This window comes from Stylophora pistillata, chromosome 10 (genome assembly GCF_964205215.1).
Source record: "Stylophora pistillata chromosome 10, jaStyPist1.2, whole genome shotgun sequence".
NCBI classification, from domain to species: Eukaryota; Metazoa; Cnidaria; class Anthozoa; order Scleractinia; family Pocilloporidae; genus Stylophora; species Stylophora pistillata.
Window position 1 is genome coordinate 1,603,138 of NC_142528.1, and position 22,797 is coordinate 1,625,934.

General features: G+C 39.7%; 1 protein-coding gene and 1 pseudogene across 1 annotated transcript; one reads left to right on the top strand and one right to left on the bottom strand.

Annotated features, from left to right (window-relative positions):
* LOC148721265 (QRFP-like peptide receptor) overlaps positions 1-22,797 on the bottom strand; it is a 108,412-nt pseudogene that overhangs the window by 46,444 nt on the left and 39,171 nt on the right.
* LOC148721270 (uncharacterized) lies at positions 1,274-21,580 on the top strand. Its single transcript, XM_088736049.1, has 14 exons — positions 1,274-1,337; positions 7,669-7,931; positions 8,255-8,375; positions 9,101-9,223; positions 9,306-9,428; positions 11,731-11,777; positions 12,468-12,825; positions 13,964-14,248; positions 15,893-16,206; positions 17,277-17,418; positions 17,885-18,213; positions 18,477-18,618; positions 19,386-19,907; positions 20,716-21,580. Exons 1-14 carry the CDS (start codon positions 1,274-1,276, stop codon positions 21,030-21,032), a joined length of 3,150 nt encoding a protein of 1,049 aa, XP_088592175.1. The 3' UTR covers positions 21,033-21,580.

The window sequence follows — 22,797 nt, forward strand, 5'->3', positions numbered from 1 at the left end:
TTGTTGATATATCCAAATTATTTCGTTACCCCCACCGACGCAGCCCCAAACAGTTTCTTTCGAAACTATCAGCCTTTATTCAAATTTTACAGTACGTTTAACATTTGCCGAATTCATTTTACAACAAATTATTTGCGAGCAACAAGATGAAAAATATGGGGAACATGATTTTTGGAGTAGCCAAAAGAGAGTATACTGTAGAATGATTAATTACGTCTCTACAACGCTGTCCATGCACGTTTTAAAATTCTCGATGCCACGTGATAGCGAAATTATCACTGGAGGTCCTTTGTATCGTCACTACAAGCGAACTAACGTTTCGTGAAAAATTTTTAATTTTCAAACCCTACCTGAAGAGAAAAGATATAGAGAAAAGGAAAAGCACCAGTGCTTTTAACTTTGGGCTTAAACGTGTTATTTGTATTAACACTTGGCTGTTGGTAAAATCTGAGGACTTTGTGGATTGAAACTTTGCCTCTGGAGAAAAGAAACTAAGCTTGGAACACAATTTCACTTCACATACATACATACATACATACATACATACATACATACATACATACATACATATATACATAAATCCATTCACTGTTACTTCCTAAAGAGCCGGGGCTTCTCAAGGTAAACAGCTGGTTTTCAAGAAATTTTTGTTAAAAAAATTTTATGCAATCCTGTTTGATTAAAACGGAGATTGTTCACCGTCGATTCGTTGAGTCCCTTGAGATGTTTTATTTTCAAAAATAATGCTGTCAGGGATATACGGGATATCCCAGGAACTATATAGAACCGAATGGGCTATGAGGCTTTCAAACAAGTTTCTACCGTCTGAAGAATTTCTGTGTTACTTCAGGATTTTGTATGAAAGTTTGATGGTCTGGTCGTCTTTATTTTGCGGTCAAGTTTGGGTAGATAAGGAGAGCGTAGAAATATTTGTTAAAACGTCTTCAAGGAACTTATCGCCATACATTGCACCCCTACAGAGATAACTAAACCAATATAGAAAAACACATAAAGGACAACTTTCCCTAAAATTCAAATTGAAGGCCATCAATATGCATTAAGTATAATCGAATTTCACCAACCAACTACATCCCGGAGAAACTTATTCAATTGTGGCAACCACTGACAACCCCATAATTAAACAGAGAAGGTTGTGTATTTGAACGCATATTAAACTTCAGCTGTCTCAATTTGTCTGATATTTCTCCGGCATAAGGTTGAAAAACTCGCCGTAATTATTCGCCGGAAGTACAGCGAGCATTTTCTAGGAAACATGCTCTTTGTATTCTACTGCTTCATTCTTGTCGTTTTGGCTTCCTTAATACCAGAAGGACAAGGTGAGATTTTCCTACAGTTATGTCCTAACTCATGTCTGAGTGCTTTCTAAAAGTCTACCAAGTCATTATGTTACATTTTTATTATCCTTATTAGCATAACTAAGTCTTGAAATATTCACACAGGCTTCTTCAAGGTGTATTAAAGACATTAAAGTTATTTCAAGTAAATAGTTTTGGTCCTGGACAAGCACAATATATACAACCTACGCATTTCATAAGAAGTTCAGAATAAAATTTTAAGGGAATATGGTTTTTGGATCAGCCAAAAGGGAAAGTTTAACTCAGAATAATTAAACACGTCTCTGCAATGCTGTCCATAAAAGTTCTCGACTTTTCGATGCCACACGATGGATAAGTGACCACTGGCAGATCTTCGAATTTTAAAACAAATGGGAATACTTATTGAACTCAACTAAAATGGTTCGGCTGAATGAAATGAAAACTTGACAGAGAGGTGAAACTTTCCAAGCCATGTAACATAGTCTTAAAAATAACATTTGTGGAAAAAATTGAAGAGAAAAGAAAAAGCAGCCGAGCTTTTAAACGGCCGCTAGGCTTAACTTTTTATTTGTGCTAAAACTCGGCTATTTGACAAATCTTACCTTCTTAAATATAACCATTCGTTGTTACTTCCTAAAAATAATTTTTCAAGCTTAACAGTTGGTTTCACGAAAAAAAAATTTTTAAACAAACTTTTATGCAGTCCTGTTTTATCAAAACGGAGATTGTTGGCCGTCGATTCATGGAGTTCCTTAAGATTTTTTATTTTTAAAACAATGCAGTCAGGTTTAAAAGTTCTTCAATCGCGAGAACAAAGATGGCAAACACGACATTGCTTTGTACGATTTGACACGAATCTCAAGACAGACCGTTTTCAGACTGTGTGGTGGTATCAAAGCAACTTTAACTCGGTAGCGCAGTCTTTTTTTCGTGAAATAAAGTTTTCACTGTGAACTGTGGACGGGTTTTGAAAACCTAGCGATAGTAAATATCTGAGTTATTTCATAAAAAAATGAATGTCCGGCTGCATCAGTATTGCGAAATAAGATCGGAAATTTATGAACAGCGATGTCAGTAAATTTTCCTCACTGTTCTCAAAAACGATATAAACGTTATTTAACTTTGATGTAAATAAAGATGTTAGATAGCATTTTTTGAATACAGGAAAAGATTCTGTGTGATAGAAAACCATGGACGTGTTCACTACAGAGGATGGATTTTTGAAAAGGATTCATCATTAATTGATGTAGACATCCTCTTTTGACTGACAGGAAAATTTAGCGGCCTCAGGCTAAATCGAATTCAACAGCTAACTTTGAGTCCGCACTTTCACTTAGTGTGGTGAATTTGGCCGAAAAAGCAAACTAATTCTTACAGTATAACCTACCATCAACACAAATCTGGATAATATAGCTGTCCATCGAAAACGTAAATTTTCGAAAACACGCTTTTAAAGAGGATGATGTGAAAATGCCCTCTTCACCGCTATGGCATGTCCAGAATAATTAAAGAAAAAGAAGCTTTTCGAACACTCCTACTACAGCACAAGGTTTTCTATTTTCCTGCATAGTTTTTCAAGTTTTGCCATCAATTGCTATTTCGAAATCGGACTCTGAAAAGTAGTCGCATGTTTCCTTTTATCGTATTTCCACTTCACTCGACCAAAATGTGACATTTCAGGATTTGTTGTTCCTGTATACTCAATTACGCTGTTACTGGTTTCGTTATAAACCTTGAAATTAATTGTTTTCACTAACTCCTTCATTTCCTTTATCTTTTTCTCTTCTTCTTCTTCTTTTTCCTCTAAACGAAACAACCTACTGCACCTTCTTACATAGTTCCCCACAATCTTTCTAGAAGATTCTACAGATTTACAACACGACTACTTTTAGTAATATTAAATCATAGAATTTTCCAGAATTAACGGTAAACAACTCGAGTTTCGATAAATAGACGTCACTTACTCATGCCGGAACTACTAGAACTTTCCTAAAGGACTAAACAAGAATATTCTGGAAATCATAGGATAATCGATAAACGTGCCAAATAACATGTCTTCTGTCCAGTTACAATGTGCATGCTCGAGCATACATTTCAGCGTTTTGCCTCCTGGTGATCCACACTGTGGAAGTAAACTTTTGTTACATTTTCAGAGATAAAAAACCAGCACCTGCATAATACGCAGTATAGTTCAAATCTGAAGTCACGCTACACAACAACAATCGCTTTTCATGAAATGAGTTTTGAGCTGAGACCAAACAATAAGTTCCTCGAAAACGTAATCTTTTTTAACGAACTAAACAAGCTCGGACGAGACGACCGTTATTACGTACGTGATAAACATGAATAATAATAATAATAATAATAATAATAATAACAATAGTAATAACGGTTTATTCACAGTATATCCACATATAAAGGTGTGGCTCTTCATCTGTGAAGGCCTACGATACTAATATTTAATATTAGAACTAAATTATAATGTCTAACTAAATTGTAATAAAAACTATACATGAAAGTAAATATGCAGAATATATTGGTTGGTGGTGGTGGTTGTTTCTATATCTTTACAAGGAAGACAAAGCGCGCGCCTTCAAGAACGCTTTGCAGAGCCTGCGGTATTCTTTAAAATCTGTGCAATTCCTTATATTTGCTGGTAATTCGTTAAAAATCATGGCTGCTGAATGCTGAAAGGTGCCTTGTACAAATGTAACATAAAGCCTTAGAGCAACACTGGAACGGAGATGCCTAACGGGTTTTACGACTTGCAAATTTAAATGGGAGGGCCAGTTATCAGAATATAGTGCTTTAAAATAGTCTTTAGTAGCGAGTAGTCCCTTAGCTCCAGGATAGGTAGCCAGCCAAGATCCAAAATGGTAGATATACTATTTACATATTTACAAGTGATGAAACTAGCCATAGCGAACCGCTGGAGCCTTTGTAGTCTAGCTGAGAGGAACTTTGGTAGTGGATAAAAAACAATGTCACAGTAGCTTATTTTAGACAGAATTAATGTTTCTACCAAATATTTCCGTAGTTTAAAATTAGTAAAGTTCCTTATTTTTCTTAAGGTTTTCAGAGTCGCATAACAAGATTTAAGAATAGAATTGATATGAAATTCCCACTTAAGATTTGAGTCAATGTGTACTCCCAGGAGTTTTGTAAAATTAATACGTTCCAGTGGTTTACCGGAGATTTCTAATCCCAACTCCAGATTTCCGAGAGAATGTACATGAGCCATCTGTGGAGTTGAGATAAGAATGACCTTGGTTTTCTTAGAATTCAGGACCAGATTTGAATCATTTAACCAGGCGCCGAGGCCTGCCAGGGTTGCATTCATGCTTTCCGCTTGAGATGTGATCTGCGGTGTAGAACAGCTAGAGTATAATGTTGTATCGTCGCCATATTAGAAACTTTTGATTGTAGGTGGAAGAATATCTTGAAGATCCGCGACGTAGAGATTGAACAACATTGGTCCAAGGATTGAGCCTCTCCAAATTCGGAGAGCACGGGTGACGATTTGCGATCATCAATTTGAAGAGTTCATCTTGGTTGGTCGATTCAACATCAAGCGTTCTCCTTGCGGTCGTAGCAAAATGAAGATTAAGCTTGTCGGGGTCGAACCTTAAAGGCTGTCGACAGGGGTGGAGTACGCGGTGAACCATGCGCCAGACTTCCTTAGACTTGTTGGACAGCAGAGCCTTTTCCATGAAAGCTTTACGAGCTTTGCGTATAGCGCTCTTTATTTTATTTCGCACATCCCGGAAAGCAGACCAAGAAGATTCTGAATTTGACTGATGCGCTTCTCGCCTCAGTTTGTCTCTTTGTGACTGGAGGTTAAGTATTGTTCGTTATCCATCCCGGGGGGGGGGGGAGGACGTGTCACACGGCACCTTCTGAGGGATGCGTGCCTTTCAAGGCAGTCGTTAAACAAGGTGTTTAGAGTCTCTAATTGATCGTCAGGGTCATCAGTTGATGTTATTACCGAAAATTGTAGTGCTGAGAAATCCTCTAAAAAAGCTGTCTCATTTAAGTTCTTCAGGTTTCTGATGTACTTATATCTTGGCTGATAACGAGCTACGCTGATGTTTACACACGCGAAGGGGCCATCGTGGTCACTCACAATACTGCATGGTATCACACCATGAGATGTTATTTTAGATGGATCATTGATAATAATATGATCCAGTAAGGTTCGTGATGTTCTTGTTGTTCTTGTAGGTTTGTCAATGATTTGCTTGACATTAAGGGTGTCAAGTAGGGAAATATATCGCCGCGTTGGGGCGTCCGGTATGCCCAATAGGTCGAAACTCACGTCGCCTGTAAGAAGGAGAAGACCATCCCACTGCGCAATAATGCAAACGATGAGATCTTCGAAATTTTCCAGCCATGCCGAAGGTCTGTGCATGGCTTCTGACCGATAAAAACTCCCCAGCAAAAGTTTACTGTGCTTGTTCTTTCCTTGAATTTCCAGCCAGAGGTGTTCCATGTCAGGTTGGGTGTTCTCGATGTCCTTTCGTCGCTTGTATTTGATATTGTCTCGAATATAAGCGCCCACCCCACCGCCCTTGACATTGTCCCGATTCCGAAATTCCTTTGAGAAACCAGGGAGTGAGACATATTCTAGTAGATCCTTATTGTTCTTCATCCAGGTCTCACTTAGAGTTAAGATATCAAGGGGGTATTTGTTGACTGTCAAAGCGAATTCATTAAATGTCGAAAGCATACTTTGCGTATTCAAGTTCATCAACTTCAGCGAGCTGAATTTATCGATCAATGTCTCTAATATCACATCATTAGCTTGCATTTCGTAACAGGCCTCAGACGGGCCTGATTGGTCTAGATCATATTGACCATGCAAAGGCAGCATTGATAGCGCACAGTTACAACAGATCCACTTTCCGGGAAAGTTTGCCTTCACATGGTTAAAACTTGTTACACCAGCACAACGAAGATGAATTAAATCAAAGCATTTTTCACATTCCAGGCGTCTATGATTTCTCTGTACAGTTTTCTCGCAAACTGGACACTTTGGCATCGAAGATGATTTTGGTTTTGGTTTCGTGGATGTTAATGTAGGTCCCGGTTGTGGATGGACGTCGCCACAATCCATTAACAGCTGGCAAGTCGCCGTACTATTAGAGTAATACGGAATCCTGGACTTTCCGTACTTTGTCTTTGTGTTATCAATGTAGCGCGACGAACTATGACGACAGTCGATCGACAACAAGAACGACAACTGTTCGCGAGGGAATTTGATTTGACTTCCAAGACAGCTTTGCGTGAGGCATGCATGCGGATATTCCACGATGGACGATTTATCCGAATGCGAGACAATAGCCCGCGACCGAGAAGACATTTTAAAAAATGCAAAAGCAGACGGTTGAGTGGCTTCGGCTTCCACACTGATCGGTCTGGTCTTTGGCGAAAAGCCACCTGAAACAACGTAGAATCTTGTTTTCTCCAATCAAATTTGTGCCTCAGTTACCATTAGGCACAATAGCAAGATACTAATGCCTGAATAAAAGGCCATGAGCAACCATAGATGATAAAATTCGCGTAAAATGTGGGGGCTCCAACAAGCATGTCTGACATAATTAAATAATTAAGTTATGTACTCTACATACCAACACGAGTAGTTTATAGACTTCGGCGTGGATAAGTTGATCGATCACAATGGCTGATCGCATCAAAAAGAAGTTAAAATTTGGTATGATCGTTCAGAAACCACCTCCCGGTTAGCTCAATTGGTTAAAGCGCTGGACTGTTGTGCGGGAGGTCGAGGTCGATGGTTTGAGCCCCGGCCGGACCAACACTCAAGGTCTTAAAATAACTGAGGAGAACTGCCTTTCTATAATATCAAGAAATGGATGGACATTCTGGTCTTCTCGGATAACGACGAATGAACCGTAGATCCCGTCTCCCGCATCTATTAATTAGTTAATTTGGTTAGGAAGGGGACGTTAAAGAACCCACTCACGAAATTCCTTTGATGTGGTCTTGCTTGTTTATTGGGAATTGGGGGGGAGGGGGCATCTTCAAATAAGTTTGCTTCGGTTGTTTGTAAACTGCTGATGCAGTGCGGCGAAAGTCCCCCGAAAAGTGTTGTGATGCGTATTTGATCATATCCACATGTTAATTTGCGCAATATAAGTATGAAATTATTGTAATATAAATAAAAATAACTCGACTGGTGTTTAACGTAAGGCCAAAAGCCAAACAAAAGCCAAACCAAACGAGTCATACAGCACTAACACTGCTGTACAGTCCCAATTTAAGTAGAAGTGCTTGTCACATTGCAGCTTCCTAACTTAACACAATTTTTCTCTAGGTAATTGCCGCAATTTGAAGTTTACCAGTTTTCCCAAACTTGACTACCGACTCGAGAATCACACGGTTCGAACTGTTGACGTGGTTGACGAGGATATCTGCATGCTACAATACTACCTGGAACCTAACTGCGTCAGTTATAACTTTCATAAGATAAAACAATTGCAAGCGCCTGAAAAACACAAGTGTGAACTGAATAATGCAACCATTGAACACGATGGAGACCTAGTGAAAAACAAAAGTTATGTTTACCGCGGAGCTGAGGTGAGGATTACTTCTAAGAGCTAGAAGTAATACTCTCGTCCTTGTCCAGGAAAGCTTTGTATTTAGTTGTATTTGTATTTGTATTTATATATTACTCCACTCCACGTAGTAATACGTTAAGTTACATAATGACAAGGTAATAACCACTAGGCAATTCTAATTCCGTACCACGGGAAAGCTTTGATACGAGACCAAAGGATTCACCCACCTCTCCTTTCCTTTAAAATTCCCTTCTTGCGACGGGAATAAATGAACAGACGCGAGGAACCTGTCATGCCTGCCGAAATACCATTTTAAGTTTCTCTCTTCCTTTTCTCCTTAAGAATGCTTGCGCGAAAAATCCCTGCAAGAATAATGCAACATGCCAAGCTGGGTTTACAGACAGAGATTATCAGTGTTTGTGTGTTGATGGATCTGGATTTGAAGGCCATGATTGTGATGAGGGTAAGGAATCTCATACTTTTATTAGGGCAGAAACATTGAATATAAGTGACGAGTTCCACACTCTCCTCCCCCAAGTTGAGATTCGTTTCGGTGATTGGGCAGACTTATTTGAAAGGGATGAGTGTCAAACAATCGCTAGAACCTCAACAGTTTTAATAGTCACAGAATATCATAGCTGAGAGCTTTTGTCTTTTAAGGTTTACGGTGAAAATGATCACGGATAGCATAAGCTATCTGATTAAGAAAAGGGCGACTGGATGCGGGTTCATGACCTAATTCCCACATGCTCTCGATACATTTTTTCCTTGTGTCTCCTGTCAATATCTAGGCCACTTGTAGTTTCTCAGTTTCTTTTTATTGAAGTAACTTTCAATGAAACTGGGTACGAATTGTTACGCCAAAATTCAGACATGACCCCATTATTAAGAAAAGATATAACGTAATGAAAAGCTTTTTAAATCTTCTAAAAGGAGCCAACTATGTATGATGTTCATCACTTTCTTCTTCCAGATATAGACGAGTGTTTGACTGGTAAACATGGCTGTGGAGGTAATGCGACATGCAATGACATAATCGGATCGTACAGGTGCAGATGTAAGGAAGGATACTATCGAAATAATATAAACTGTACTGGTAAGTATTCTAAGCATGAAAAACAACACACTTCAGCCAGCACAATTAAAAAAAACCTTAGTATACAAGTGATAGTCATTTTGTTGTCTCAGACACACATGAGTGTTTGAATGGAACAAACGGATGTGATATAAATACTGAGTGTGACAATACTCAGGGATCTTACAACTGCACGTGTAAAAATGGATTTCAAGGAAATGGAACTAACTGCACAGGTAAAATGTCATCTCATTTTCTCTCCATCAGAAGAAGAAATAACACAAGTGAATTTGAATGCTCTTGCTTCTCTTGTTCTAGACATAGATGAGTGTGCTGACAAAACGCATGACTGTGATGTGAATGCTGAGTGTAATAATACACTGGGATCTTACAACTGCACGTGTAAAGATGGATTTCAAGGAAATGGAACTAACTGCACTGGTAACATGTCATCTCATTTTCTCTCCATTAAAAGCAGAAATAACACAACTGAATTTCTATGCTCTTGCTTCTCTTGTTCTTATTTTCTCTCCATTATTAAACGAGGATAGAGAACTGGGCACCGCAATCGGGAACCGTTCAAAGAACCTGTCCAGGAATTCTAGAATCCCGTGAATTCCTTCCAAATTCACCCCTTTGACTTGGAAAACAGGAAGAACCTTCTGATCTGGTTGTATGGTAACAGTTTCTACCAGTGACACCCTGTGCACCTCCCAAAGAGATTCGCCACTCAGTTTTATCTGGGCGTTTCCAGCGTGAAGGGTTCCCCTCCTAAAGTCAACAACGCACCCATTGGTTTGTAAAAAGTCCATCCCAAGTAGGGCATTCTGCATCAGATTGTCGCAAACATAAAACAGCTGCTTAGCTCTTATCCCCTCGAGAGTGGTGTCTAGCTCTACAGTTCCCAGGATACTGAGTTGTGAGCCCTCAGCACCCACAATCTTGGATGTGACCTTCTCCAGGGTGTCACTTAAGCTGATATGTTTGAACACTTCCTTATTCAAAATGCAGATCGGGCTACCACAATCCACCACTGCACTCACAAGGACCCCTTTGATCTTGCAGTCGAGCAAGAACACATTAGGTTAGATGGAGCTAATGCATATCACTGGTACTTGGTCTCCGGGCGGAGAACGACTCACGGTTACGATCTGTTCCCCGCCCTGCGGAAGTTTCCCTGTGGGCAGTTCCTCTGGAAATGATACATAGACCCACATGACCAACATCCCCTACCCCTGCCATTGGGTTGTCTGAGTCGAGGAGGAGCGTAGTTTCCTCTCACACTCCTTGAAGGGATTGCATTAACCACCGCTTCAGTTGCTGCTTTTGCTGTAGCTGATGCAATCATGGTTGAAAGCTCGGGGGCCCAGCCTGGTAGGGGTAAGTTTAGCACCTCACGAACTTCTCCCCCATTGGTTGACACATCGTTCACAACTCTCTCTCTCTCTCATTCTAATAGCTCTGAGTTCCAACGCTTCAAGCTTCAGAGCTTCTGAAAGGGCTTTATCTAATGTCGAGGGCTTAGAGTGAATCATATCTTTTGCAAGTGAGGCCCCAAGTGCATCAGTGAAATGATCAATACAAGCTTGCTCTAAACTAGCTGGGCTCAAGGTCGGTAAGCCTCTCCACAAAGGTGTTTAATATTAATGCTCAAATCCAACAAGGTTTCTCCTACCTTTCTTGGTCGAGCCTTGAGCGTAGCTTTGGCGGCTTCGAGGGCCTGACGCGTTCCGATTTTTTCGCGTAGGGCATTGATCATGCGCTGGTAGGAGTTCATGTCGTCCAACGGCAGTTGGGACATGACCACGCGTGCTTTCTGCTTCATGCACAAAACCAGTTGATTTGCTTTTTCTTCTTCACTCCAATCGTTCATCCTCGTACAGACTTCAAACTGATCCAAAAACGCCTGGAAGTCTGTGTCGTTTCCACTACCCGAGAATTTTTCGGGCTTCACTACAGTCGATTTCGCCGACTGTCTCTTAAAAAGCAAGTGCTTGCTTTCCATCTCCGACACCTTCTCCAACGCTTTGTTCGCCGATTCCCTCGCTTCTTCCCTCTCACTGATTAGTGTGGACTCCCTTTCCTTGAGTTCGCCGAGCTGCTGGACGACTCGTTTGTGTTCTCTCTCCAACGCTTCAAGGCTCACCTGTGTTTGTCGAAACTCCTCGTTTGTCGATCGCAAAGTTGCGTTTGCCAGCTTCAACTGCTCGGTTAACCGCTCGAAAACATCCTCCAGCATTTCCCTCGAAGCCATTTCGTCCGGGATCCCACCGCTGCCACCAGTGTAACGTTTAATAAACCTCCTTTGATACAATTAGCGGAGGCGACACTATAACAACACAAGATGGCCGACCTGATTTTCCCGCTCTGCTTCCCCCAAGCCCTGGGGCGAGACTAGCCTCGTTTCCTAGCAAAGTTACATAACGAATACATTAAAACTCGAGAGTATTATTTAAGAAAATAAAGTAAAAAATTGGAGATAGGACTATTTAGAGAAAATTTAATGAAATTAACTTGGGTGACGCTTTTAATCGCACTCTCGCCTCGAGAGACGGAGGAGAATCAGAGCTAAATGTACTTCAAGAATTTGAGCGAGTCAAATTTCTAAAAGCCACTAAATTTAACATTCCAGATCAGAAAGGCATGTGATACATTCCTTTTTCAACAAATGCATGTTTGGAAGTCGTTCTAAATACTATGGAAAACGCTCGTCAAATTCTCAGTTCCCTTTGGTTTTCTTCAGGCTCTCGCAGCTCTTTTTATTACTTCATTCATCTTCTCTCTTACCAGGTGTGAAATTTCTCCATCTCATATCTTTAATTTCTAAGACTATAAGATATCTATGCAGTGACGACTTTGAGTGTTTAAATCAGATTCAAAGATAGCCGGGATAATCACAATTCCGATTTCACTACAGAACGAGATTGTAATTAACCGTTTGCACCTGAGGATGAATATGTATCTTTTCCATACTATTCTCTATATATTTCCAATTACACAGACAAGGAGAATTTGTTTGACAATCAAAGGATTCTTAAGTTGATGATCACTTCCTTAATTCTCATAAATTGTTTGATTTAGCGACGATCTACATATCTACATTAAAATACGTCGGTAAAGTCGTTAGACATCACACCAGCGTTAAAAATACAAAAAGTATAAAATAGCAAGAATAGAAATAATATTTACCAGTTTAAAGTTTCTCGTTAAAATACTTGGAAATCTTAGTTTTAAAAGTCTCTAAAGAGATGCTTTCAGCAATATCTTTCGGAAGTTTGTTCCATGTCCTGAGGGTGCGTGGAAAGAAGGAATAAAAATATACATTCTTGTGGCTTTTATATTAAAAAATTTGTAATCGTGACCAGAACGATACTACTCTAAGGAGAAATTAAATGCTAGTCATTCTTAGGGGCTGAAGGGTTTGATGATTAAAAAAATACCTGAGGGAATGAGCCCACATATGGCAGAAGAAAATCATAGACCGAGAATAGTGACCGTATCATCCAAGTTTTGACGAAAACCTTGCAACTTTATTTAAAAGCGTCACCTCGTTACGAGTCAATTGGATGCTTTAGAGACAATACAACCAGTCCTGCCATAGAAACGTTGGAAGGAAAATGTGATATCTTGGATGGTAACTACTCGACCAGGAATAATTCCATCGACAAATGTTTTCGTGCTGCCGAGAAGCGAGGATTTCATATCTTTGCAGTTCAAGATGGTGGACGATGCCAAGCCAGTGCTTTGGCTATAAGGACGTTCCAAAAGCATGGATATGATAAATGCCCGTCTGGTGGTAAAGGAGGGAAACAAGTCAATCATGTCTATTACATTAAGGGTAAGATTTTATGGCAAGTTATCCATGCTAATCTACCCGGTAGTATAGCATTGATACCTTCGACGAAATGCCCCGCAAGACTGGAATTATAAATCATGCCTCATGATTTGGATTAAATCACCCTCAACAGCTCCGCAGATATTTCCGTATAACCTCATACTCTAATAAGGAATTCATTGTTCACGCAAATATTTCTCTTTTTAAAAGAACTCTGTGCATATAGTGACTGGCTTATTTCAATCAAATTTGCTTGAATTTATATGCGGATTGTCCACCCTTTTTCTACTGTGGCTCCGCGATGTCTATTTCCTTTTTTGATGGTAAATCGGAGACTTCTGCTTGAGTGATGGTGAAACACAATGTTTTGCTATGTTGAAAATAATACGCAGCATGACAATTTTGTGGACCAACGATTTTTCTGTGTTTTCTGAGAACAACCTTTTGCGGTTCTAGGCGATCACAACTTCTGTTGAGAACAACTTTTGGCATACTTTATTCATTGCACATGTAGACCTTTTCCTGAATCCTACAAAATCTTTGCGAGCGGAGTTTTATGTAACCCAAAGGAACTGACACAACAAAAAAAATCCGTCAAAAACCTAGACTTTCTCAAAGTTGTTCGCTTAGTTTTATGTTCTGGTGTGGTAGGACCCGCGCTTTCGCTCGCCTCGGCTCGCTCGCGCTTCGCGCTCAAAAGCGCGACTTGTGAGCAAGTCTATCAAAAACCCTACTCCTCTAGGCTTGTTACCAACTGGCGCTTTGTTTTTGCATTGAAAAGTAGTGTTATTTTTCTTTTTTTTACCCGCAGAATTCTTCTCTGCGGGAACTTTCTTCTGCAAAACAAGAAAGATTGCTTACCCGAAAATGTCTAAATGAACTTTTAGTTTTTTGAAATGAAACCAGCATTTAACTCTGGAGATGTTAAGAGACGACTTCAGCCGAAATTCTTTTGGCTGTGAAAGGTTCATGCGTCTCCCCCTTGCATTTGCTGATCGATTACTAAAAATTTGCCAATCTAAAATATCGCTTGGAGGTTTTTCCCTTCTGCCGATGTCGATACCCACACTTGACATGTTTGGTATGTAGACTAATTATAGCTATGACATTAAACGGTTCTGCCTGCTGTTTACTCTTTCAGGACATAAAAGTATTGGATGCTACAAATTGGATGATAAGTATCGTTTGTTTCGTGTATTGTGGGGGAATGATTCCATCTTTAATAGAAGTCACTCTCCGCAGCTTGAGAGCTTCATTTCAAAATGCGCAGTGGCAGCAATTAGGGAAGGTTACAGGATGTTTGCACTTGACGATGATGACACCTGTAAAGCAACTGCTACTGCGCCGCGGAAAATCAAAACATTTAAGCGATCTAATAAGTGTGGTTCGAGTGGGAAGGACGCTCTTCAGGTTTATACCATCAGAGGTAACTATGTAGAACGAGAATCTAGTAGTCCACTTCAACATTTGAGGATGGGCATTTAATGGTTTATATATTAAAATGACAATCTTTAAAAACCGGATTAGCAGTCTGTTATGGATATCTGTTATAGAGCAGCTTTTTCTCTCAGGGCTCAGCATCGCCGGTAACGACCACAAACTGGTATATTGCAAAATATTGATATATTCTTGAAGATGATACACCTCTCCTGATAAAGTCTTGATACGCATGCCCAGGGGATCAAGATCTCCATAATGAGCTGACTATATAATCAGTATCAGCAAGAATTACCTTCTATAATTCCCTAAAGTAAGGTTTTTACGTGAGATGTAATTGGAAATTTCTTGAAAGATCTTAACCGTCACGAATGATCAAGCATTTTCCTAGTTAGGTTCGTTGACTGTGTTAGAAATGTTCTGACCTACGAGCAAGTAGCCACGTTTTAGCAACACATTTCAATTGATAGCTGTTGTTTATCGCGAGCGAACGACATTATAACATTGCTGTAAAAGTTAGCTCCCTTAGGGTTCGTATCGACTCAGTTCGAAACAGAGGTAATTCATGTCAAAACTCCACCCCATGTGATCTAAGTATGGACGTCAACAATCAATAGGCCATTTGCGAATTACCTTTGGCCTCTTTCTCAAAACGAGGCCTGGTGCTCAACCATTCTTGTGAAAATAAGTTTAATTTGCACATAAATGAAACTTATCATCATATGAATGGATGAGCACCAAAAATCGCTTCGCAAAAGAGGCTTAAGGTAATTCAGAAATGGGCCATCCCCTGCTTGGCAGAAGAAAGATAATTAAAACGAGGTTTTCCTATATTGTAGGGTTTTCAGAGTTTTACATGAGAAAATGCTTAATAAGACGAGAAAAGAGCTCTGATGCTCTTGATCTCTTAAATGGTAGATTATACACCAGCTCTTCACAATAATATTCCCTCACAGACACGTTAACAGTATTAAGGAGATCTTTTCTGACCAATAAAATATACCTGGGCTCAGTTGTATGAAGGACGCGCGGATAACGCTATCTAACGGATAAATCGCTATCCAGCGGATAAGCGATAACAAAACATACTGCGCAATTTACAGGATAGGGATTTATCCACTGGATAGTGCTATCTAACCTTCGAACAACTGGCGCCCGATAGAGGCAGAAGCCAAAATTTTACTCAGACTACGTAAATTGGAAAATATCTACTAATGGCATGTACATACATACATACATACATACATAGGTTAATTGACCACTCCCCATTGGGGCTTTTGAGGGCCAACACCCACCCATCCCACCCAGGGGAGCTCATCCACCACACAGTAATCTCGTGCGTGGGAAATTAACGCCTCCTACCTCTGCAGGAGACGTGGCCTACGGTTTGTTCGTCCTTATCCGAGAAGATTAGAATATATATCCATTTCTTGATTATAGAAAGGTAGCAAATTCTCCTCGCTTATTTTAAGACCATGAGTATTGGTCCGGCCGGGGCTCGAACCCTCAACCTCCCGCACAACATAATCCGGCGCTCTAGCCAATTGAGCTAACCGGGAGCAGCATAATAAGTAGTTGCAACACTTTGATATTTTAACTCGGTAGTTTAAAGTTTCCTTTTGTTTTGAAATAGATTTGGGTTGTCAAGAAACACTTGGTATGGAAAGTGGTGCAATCAAACAAAGGCAGATAAGTGTCTCATCCTGGATACAGAAGACCCTAAAAAACACAAGATTACATGACACTAAGAAGACTTGGATAGCTGATTGGACTGATTCAAATCAGTGGCTCCAGCTCGATCTCACAGCTCAACACACTAAAGTAACACGAGTAGCAACACAAGGATCCCATCAGAACAGTTACTGGGTGGAGAAGTACAAGCTACAATACAGCAACTATGGAGTGAGATTTCAGTACTACAGGGAACAAGGACAAACCCCAGTTAAGGTAAAACAGATCCGAGGCAGAAGAATATTTTGAAACGTGACGGCTGCTTATTGTACGCCGCAAATTCAAAATTATAACTTAACTTAACTTGAACTTTCCAATGTGTTCTTTGAGTAGTTGGTTAGGACAAGCTTTACTTTTTGTTGGGATAAGCACCTTGCAGTCAGAGCTTCATTGCTCGATTTGTTACGATGTATTAAACGTTCGTATAGCTTCATACTTTTTACCACTTTCTTTGCCCAGGTATAACTCTCATCTGAATAAAGGCTGATAGTTTCGAAAGAAACTGTTTGGGGCTGCGTCGGTGGGAGTAACGAAGTAATTTGGATATATCATCAACAAAGTTGAAATGGTAAATTGGCCACCGTAACGATTACAAAAGCTGACGTTTCGAGCGTTAGCCCTTCGTCGGAGCGAATAGAGGGATTGTGGGTTGTGTGTGCTTTTAAAGGCAGAAAATGGAGCAACGTTATTGGTGGGAACATGGGAACGAGAAAAACAAGAATAAATTAGTGGAATGAAAAGCGTTCATTGATCCCTGTGGGATTTAGACTGCCGGTTTGGAAGATCATCTTTCAAACCGGCAGTCTAAATCCCACAGGGATCAACGAACGCTTTTCATTCCACTAATTTATTCTTGTTTTTCTCGTTGCCATGTTCCCACCAATAACGTAGCTCCATTTGCTGCCTTTAAAAGCACACACAACCCACAATCCCTCAATTTGCTCCGACGAAGGGCTAACGCTCGAAACGTCAGCTTTTGTAATCGTTACGGTGGGCAATTTGCCATTTCAACTTTGTTGATATATCCAAACTATTTCATAACTCTCATCTATCTAGTTTTTGATTAATCTCAGATTGATATTTGTAGAAAAAGTTCGTCTTAATTTTACCTTAGCGTGGTATGGATGAATTTCACGAGTCAAATCGAATCGGTTTACTCGTGAAATCATTGCAGTATGTTATTTTATAGATAGTAGTTAACAAGTTCTCATGTATACAACGCAAGCACGTAACGTACATTTTAAAACAAAACGAGCAGCTTTTATTTGATATTTATCTTGATGTAGAAGTTTAGTGGGAACACAGACAAGAACAGTGTTGTTAATCACGACCTAAACCCACCAATCACAGCAAGGTACATACGTTTCCTACCACTGAAGTGGAACCATAACATATCAATGAGAGTGGAACTGTATGGATGTGTGAAAGGTAAGGAAGACGGCTGTCTTCCAATGCTGATACGCATTGTATCAAGCCGGTTAATTGCGTAAACTGGGCAATCGATTCTGTTTTGTATTGTGTCGAATAAAAGATCCCGTTGTCAAGAAAAACTAGGTGAAGAAAATTGAAAGTTAAAAGTTGAATCAGCCGTACCAAAAACATAAAAAACGTAAGTGGTTAACAAAGACGATGACTATCGGGTGCGTCCCAGAAATTGCTTCTAAATTTCCCTCGAACGAAACTATATGCAGTTTTGCTCTAATAAGTTTGAGACAGTAAAGGACTCCGCGCCACAGTTGATCTGATCATAGGAGTTCTTTAAGGTTTTTCATTTCGTTGAAAGTTTCTGGAATTATGTTAAAGACAGTTTTAGCTTAATATAAACCACACTTAATTAATTATTGGGTTATCCTATAGCTGCTTTGTAAATCGTCTATAAACCTTTCCAAAACAGAATGTGGAAGATTTCTCGGTATGCAAAGCGGTGAAATCTCTGATGGACAGTTAAGCGCCTCCTCAGAGAGAGATTCTAATCATTCTGCCGCCCAGGGTAGACTTTACTTCGTGCATCCTAACAAAGCGGAATCTTGGGCAGCTGCAAGCAATGATACGGATCAATGGCTCCAAGCTGATCTGGTTGTTCTGCACACAAAAGTGATACGTGTGGCAACACAAGGTAGTAATGGACACCAGAGGGAGTGGGTTACGAAGTACAATCTGCAGTACGGCAACAATACAGGAAGGTTCTACAGTTATACAGTCCCAGGACAAAACATTACGAAGGTAGAATTGATTTATCGTGTATCGCGTGATTTCCTTTCAATATAAGCAGGAAAATAATTTTTTTTGATCTTCATTATCAGAGTCTTTGCAATATGCACCGCAAATGATATAAAACATCGAGGCCCCCGAGGGGAACGCCTAGATGAATAGTACATGAATAAGTGAGAGGTCTGTTTTTACATCGTAATACCTGATATTCATTATATAGCCTTTATTAAAGATTTAATTGAAAGGCTGTTATGTTTTGTGTTGTTGATTGAAAGGTTTTTCATGGAAACACAGATCAGAATACCGTAGTCTATCACGACCTTAACCCACCAATCACTGCGCGTTACATTCGTTTTAAACCAGTAGAGTGGCAGAACTGGATATCAATGGGAGTTGAACTGTATGGCTGTGTACAAGGTAAGGCCTGCACGACAATATCGCTCGAGTGGTAGCTCTTGAAAAGATCAATTTATACTAGATGATCTTTCATTTCCAGTTCAAACACAAGCGTTCGGATATTATTCGCTGTGTCATCTCAATGGCGCGAGTTTTGTGGACCAATAACAGGGCGAAGTAAGGCAACGCCAATGAAATCCCGGATAACACTTCCAGTCATTTGAAAATTGCTCTGCAGGGCATTACTCAATTGACTTATCAGCTTTGGTCATAAGGAATTCCTTTATTCTTCACTCTCTTCCTTTCACCGTCACCTGTGATCGCCGAACAACAATCTTGAATAAATTGACGAGAGAAACGACTCAATTTATGGGAATGGGAAAGAATCTTCGTCCTCTCCTGGGAGTTTTAGATCTCCCAACTACAAAATTCAGTGACAGCTCAGTTCTACAGTTTATGAAAGTAACATGTCTGTTCAAAAACACAATTTTGTTTCAGATATCTTATTGTCGAATGTAATCCTCAAATGCAGTGAAGTCAGTCAATACCCGACTATCAAAGGTTTCTACTTTCTAAAAATACAATGGTGAGCAAGCTTTAGAAAATAGCACAGTACGACAAAATTCGAACACTCCAAGTGACTGACGTTTCCGTTCCAGTGTGATCCAATAATTTACGTTACTATAAGAACATTTCCATTGTAAAGGCAACTCTGAAGTGACGAAGAAAATTTGAAAAATTTCTAACTAACATCTTAATTTTCATTTTATCTCATGTCTATTATATAGAATTTACAGCTGTGTTTACAAACCTGGGTAAGAGTGGATCTCAGGGTCCAGACTCAATCGGTAGTAACTACACAGGTCAGGATCATAACGGACAAGTTACGGTGTCCAACGGTATTCAACAATGGACTGTGCCACGCACTGGGGAATACAGAATGGAAGCAGTGGGAGCCTCAGGGGGGTACGGTGAGGACAGTGACATCAACAACGGAGGAAGAGGGGCAAGGATGATTGGAAACTTTAATTTGACTAAAGATGAGATTATCTTTGTACTTGTTGGTCAAAAAGGGAGAAGAGGGAATACCAACCCAAAAACTGCCGGAGGTGGTGGAGGTACATTTGTGGTGAGAGGAAGCAACACGCCTTTGATCATAGCTGGAGGTGGAGGGGGGATTAGAAAAATGTCAGAACAACATCCAGGATGTGATGCGTCCATTAATACAACAGGGAATGCAGGATACAACTTGCCACTGGGGACAGGAGGAAGCAGTGGAAGTGGAGGAAATACCATTGGTAAAAAATCAGGTAAGCGGAGAAAGAAGAAAAATCCATTAGTATGTTTAATTCATTGGGACAGTAAGACGACAATAAAATTAATCAGATCTCTATTGGAATTATTAAACCTAAATTTTGATTTTTTTTTCTTTTCTAGTTAACAACATCTGTAGTGGCACCTCTATAAATATCTAAAGTTCAACTGAGTTTCGTTCGTTCATTCTCTAAAAATCCTACTCAACTTATTTACTGCTCACCACCGATCCATCAATATGCACTATCATCGCGTTATTTCAATTCCTCGTGTATGAGATAGTAATAGAACAACTGGCGAGACCTTCATATTAGCTAATAGCGATTTTGGATTAAATAGAACAACTTTTTAAAATTAAGCTCGTAGCACTCAACTAGCTAAAACTGTGGCTCCCAAAATATTTTTTCTCACGTCACCTAAAAAGATTTCCAATTTTTGACAACTTCGCCTTTTCCTGTTCGTAAGTCCGGCCAAGCCTTTATGGTCATTGGCCCACGTAATAGTTGCTAACTATGGCTTATAAAAACAGGCGTTTAGTGTTAACTTGTAAAACTCCCTGAGGAAGTCTACGACAGTTAGACGAAACGCGTCGAAGAATAAAGAAGTTTTACAACTACTGTTCTCAGAGTGTTGCCCACTAGTTTAGTTTTAAAAAATTGTGAAATGCAAAATTTTAACACTGACTATTCCTCATAAGCGCTTGCATGGGTACAATATTCAATGATTTTGTGTAATTATTTTTTAGTTTATAATGAAAATGTTGCTTTTTATAAGAGAGCTACTTATCATGTTTTGGTTTTGTAGGTGGAGGTGGTGGTGGCTTCTATAATAAGGGACAAGATCATTCTACGGGCGTAAATGGTGAAGGAGGTCAAGGATATCTTCAAGGGGGAGTAGGAGGACGTGCCCAGGGTGGGTTCGGAGGTGGCGGTGGTTTACGCGGACGCAACAATGGAGCTGGCGGCGGTGGAGGTTATTCTGGGGGAAATGGTGGAGCAGCTGATGAAAAGTTTTCCTGTGGGGGAGGGGGGGGATCTTTTAATAATGGAACAAGTCAGCAAAATGAATGTTGTTATAATAGCGATGGACATGGTAGAGTGATTATCACATTTATCCAGTGAAGTGTACGCGGCAGTACAGAGAAGTTTCTTTACAAGCCCGTTAGGCTGTTCTATTTTCATTCGAGGCAGGGGTTTCAAATGGTTTGAGTATTATACAATAAAACTAGCAGCTAAAGAAGCGAAATGGACTGGTGAGGATATCAGAGAAGTTGTTTCTCTATTCTTTAATTCCCGATTTTAAAATATGCCATCGAGCCCGTTAGTTACTGGGTCTTTCGCGAGACGGGCCCCTGGTTCCTTCTCCCACAACTCAAGGTGCAAGAGCGGTTATTTGTGCCAAGGTGATGGCGCGTTCAAGTTTACGCAAAACTTTATTTATTTCTTAAATTTTCATTCTTTGTAATCAGTGGAGGAGAACACTGTAATTTTCATGTAGTTGAGAACATTTGTGCATAGTAACAAGTAGAAATTCTTAAAACCTTTCTTTGCCAGCGAATGCATTAATGGTTAAAAAAAAGTTGTTTGTATGAGTTAGAGAAAAATACAATCAGTTCCCCTGAATTCCACATTCATTTTAGGAATGTCAATAAATTTATTTCTGGTTGTCAGTATTGGCTTTTTGTTGTCAGTTTGTCTTTCTTTGTGAAACCACATTAATCGAGAGCAAAGTTTATTTGGGAAGAACATGGAAATATATATCACCGGAAATGTGAGAATCTTGACATTTATTTGTCGATCTCACCATCACAGTTTATCTTTGTTGATTTTTTCATCGCTCAATCCCTTCTCCTAACCTACCCTCTCAACCTTCTCAACATTGTACTGTTTGGTTAAAAGTATTATTATGGCCACGCCTAAGACTCGTGTATGACTCAGTTGGTCATTGAATGGCCATGAAAGTAGGTCAGCGGATTGTAAACCGGGTGGTACACGTGTAGTACACGTTCTCAAATCACTCCCTTGTCGTGTTGACAAAATGGTGTTGAATATAATCAGCCGTCCAGCATTCAAATAGTCAAAGATCTTTCCCTCGGAGATGACCCTTTGATAAGAGATATTCCTCCGGCATCAGAGTTAAGAAATTTAACGAATCACTATGGCGTATAATATGTTTTTAGGACATGGTAGTCTTAGTCTTCTTTATTAATCTACACCTAAATTACATTATCTCGTGCTGCTTTGAAATTAAACTGGGATTCGAGGGAACAAGAGGGAAAGTAGCCTACAAAACCAAGAATTGCCAGATCGAATGCTGTGCTAAATATGGATCAGTGGAGCTCTGACTTTTATCCTTTTTGGCATGACGCCATTTTCATTCAAAGAAACATTTTAATAGATTGATAATATGGGTGTCGATGTTGTTGGTTGGTTGCTAAGTTGAATAATCTGGGGTTTTCAGTGGCATGAATCCGTGGCATTGTGGGATTATCACCGATCAACATCCGTTTTATCTTCGCCTTGACCTGATTATTCATAAGTTTTTGGTACCACCGGAGAATGATCAGTTACAATTACAATTACAACCCCTTCAATTACAAAAGGGAACAGTTCAAGATCTGATTAACCAAAAAGAGGCTCTGTCCCATAAAGTGTTATCGAATTTGACACGTGTTAAGTTTTTATTGAGTTTTGTACAATCTTTCCCCTTTGCTGCTGGCAAATACAGCTGATCTATTTTCTATTTACCGATAATAACCCACTTATGACCATTCCTAGAATTTAAACTTTACCACATTACCGAACCATTTTTACCCATATTTTAAAAGATAACTCAGAAAGTTTCACCTGTTTGAATAGAACTCATTTAAGAAGTTTCTGTATGTTC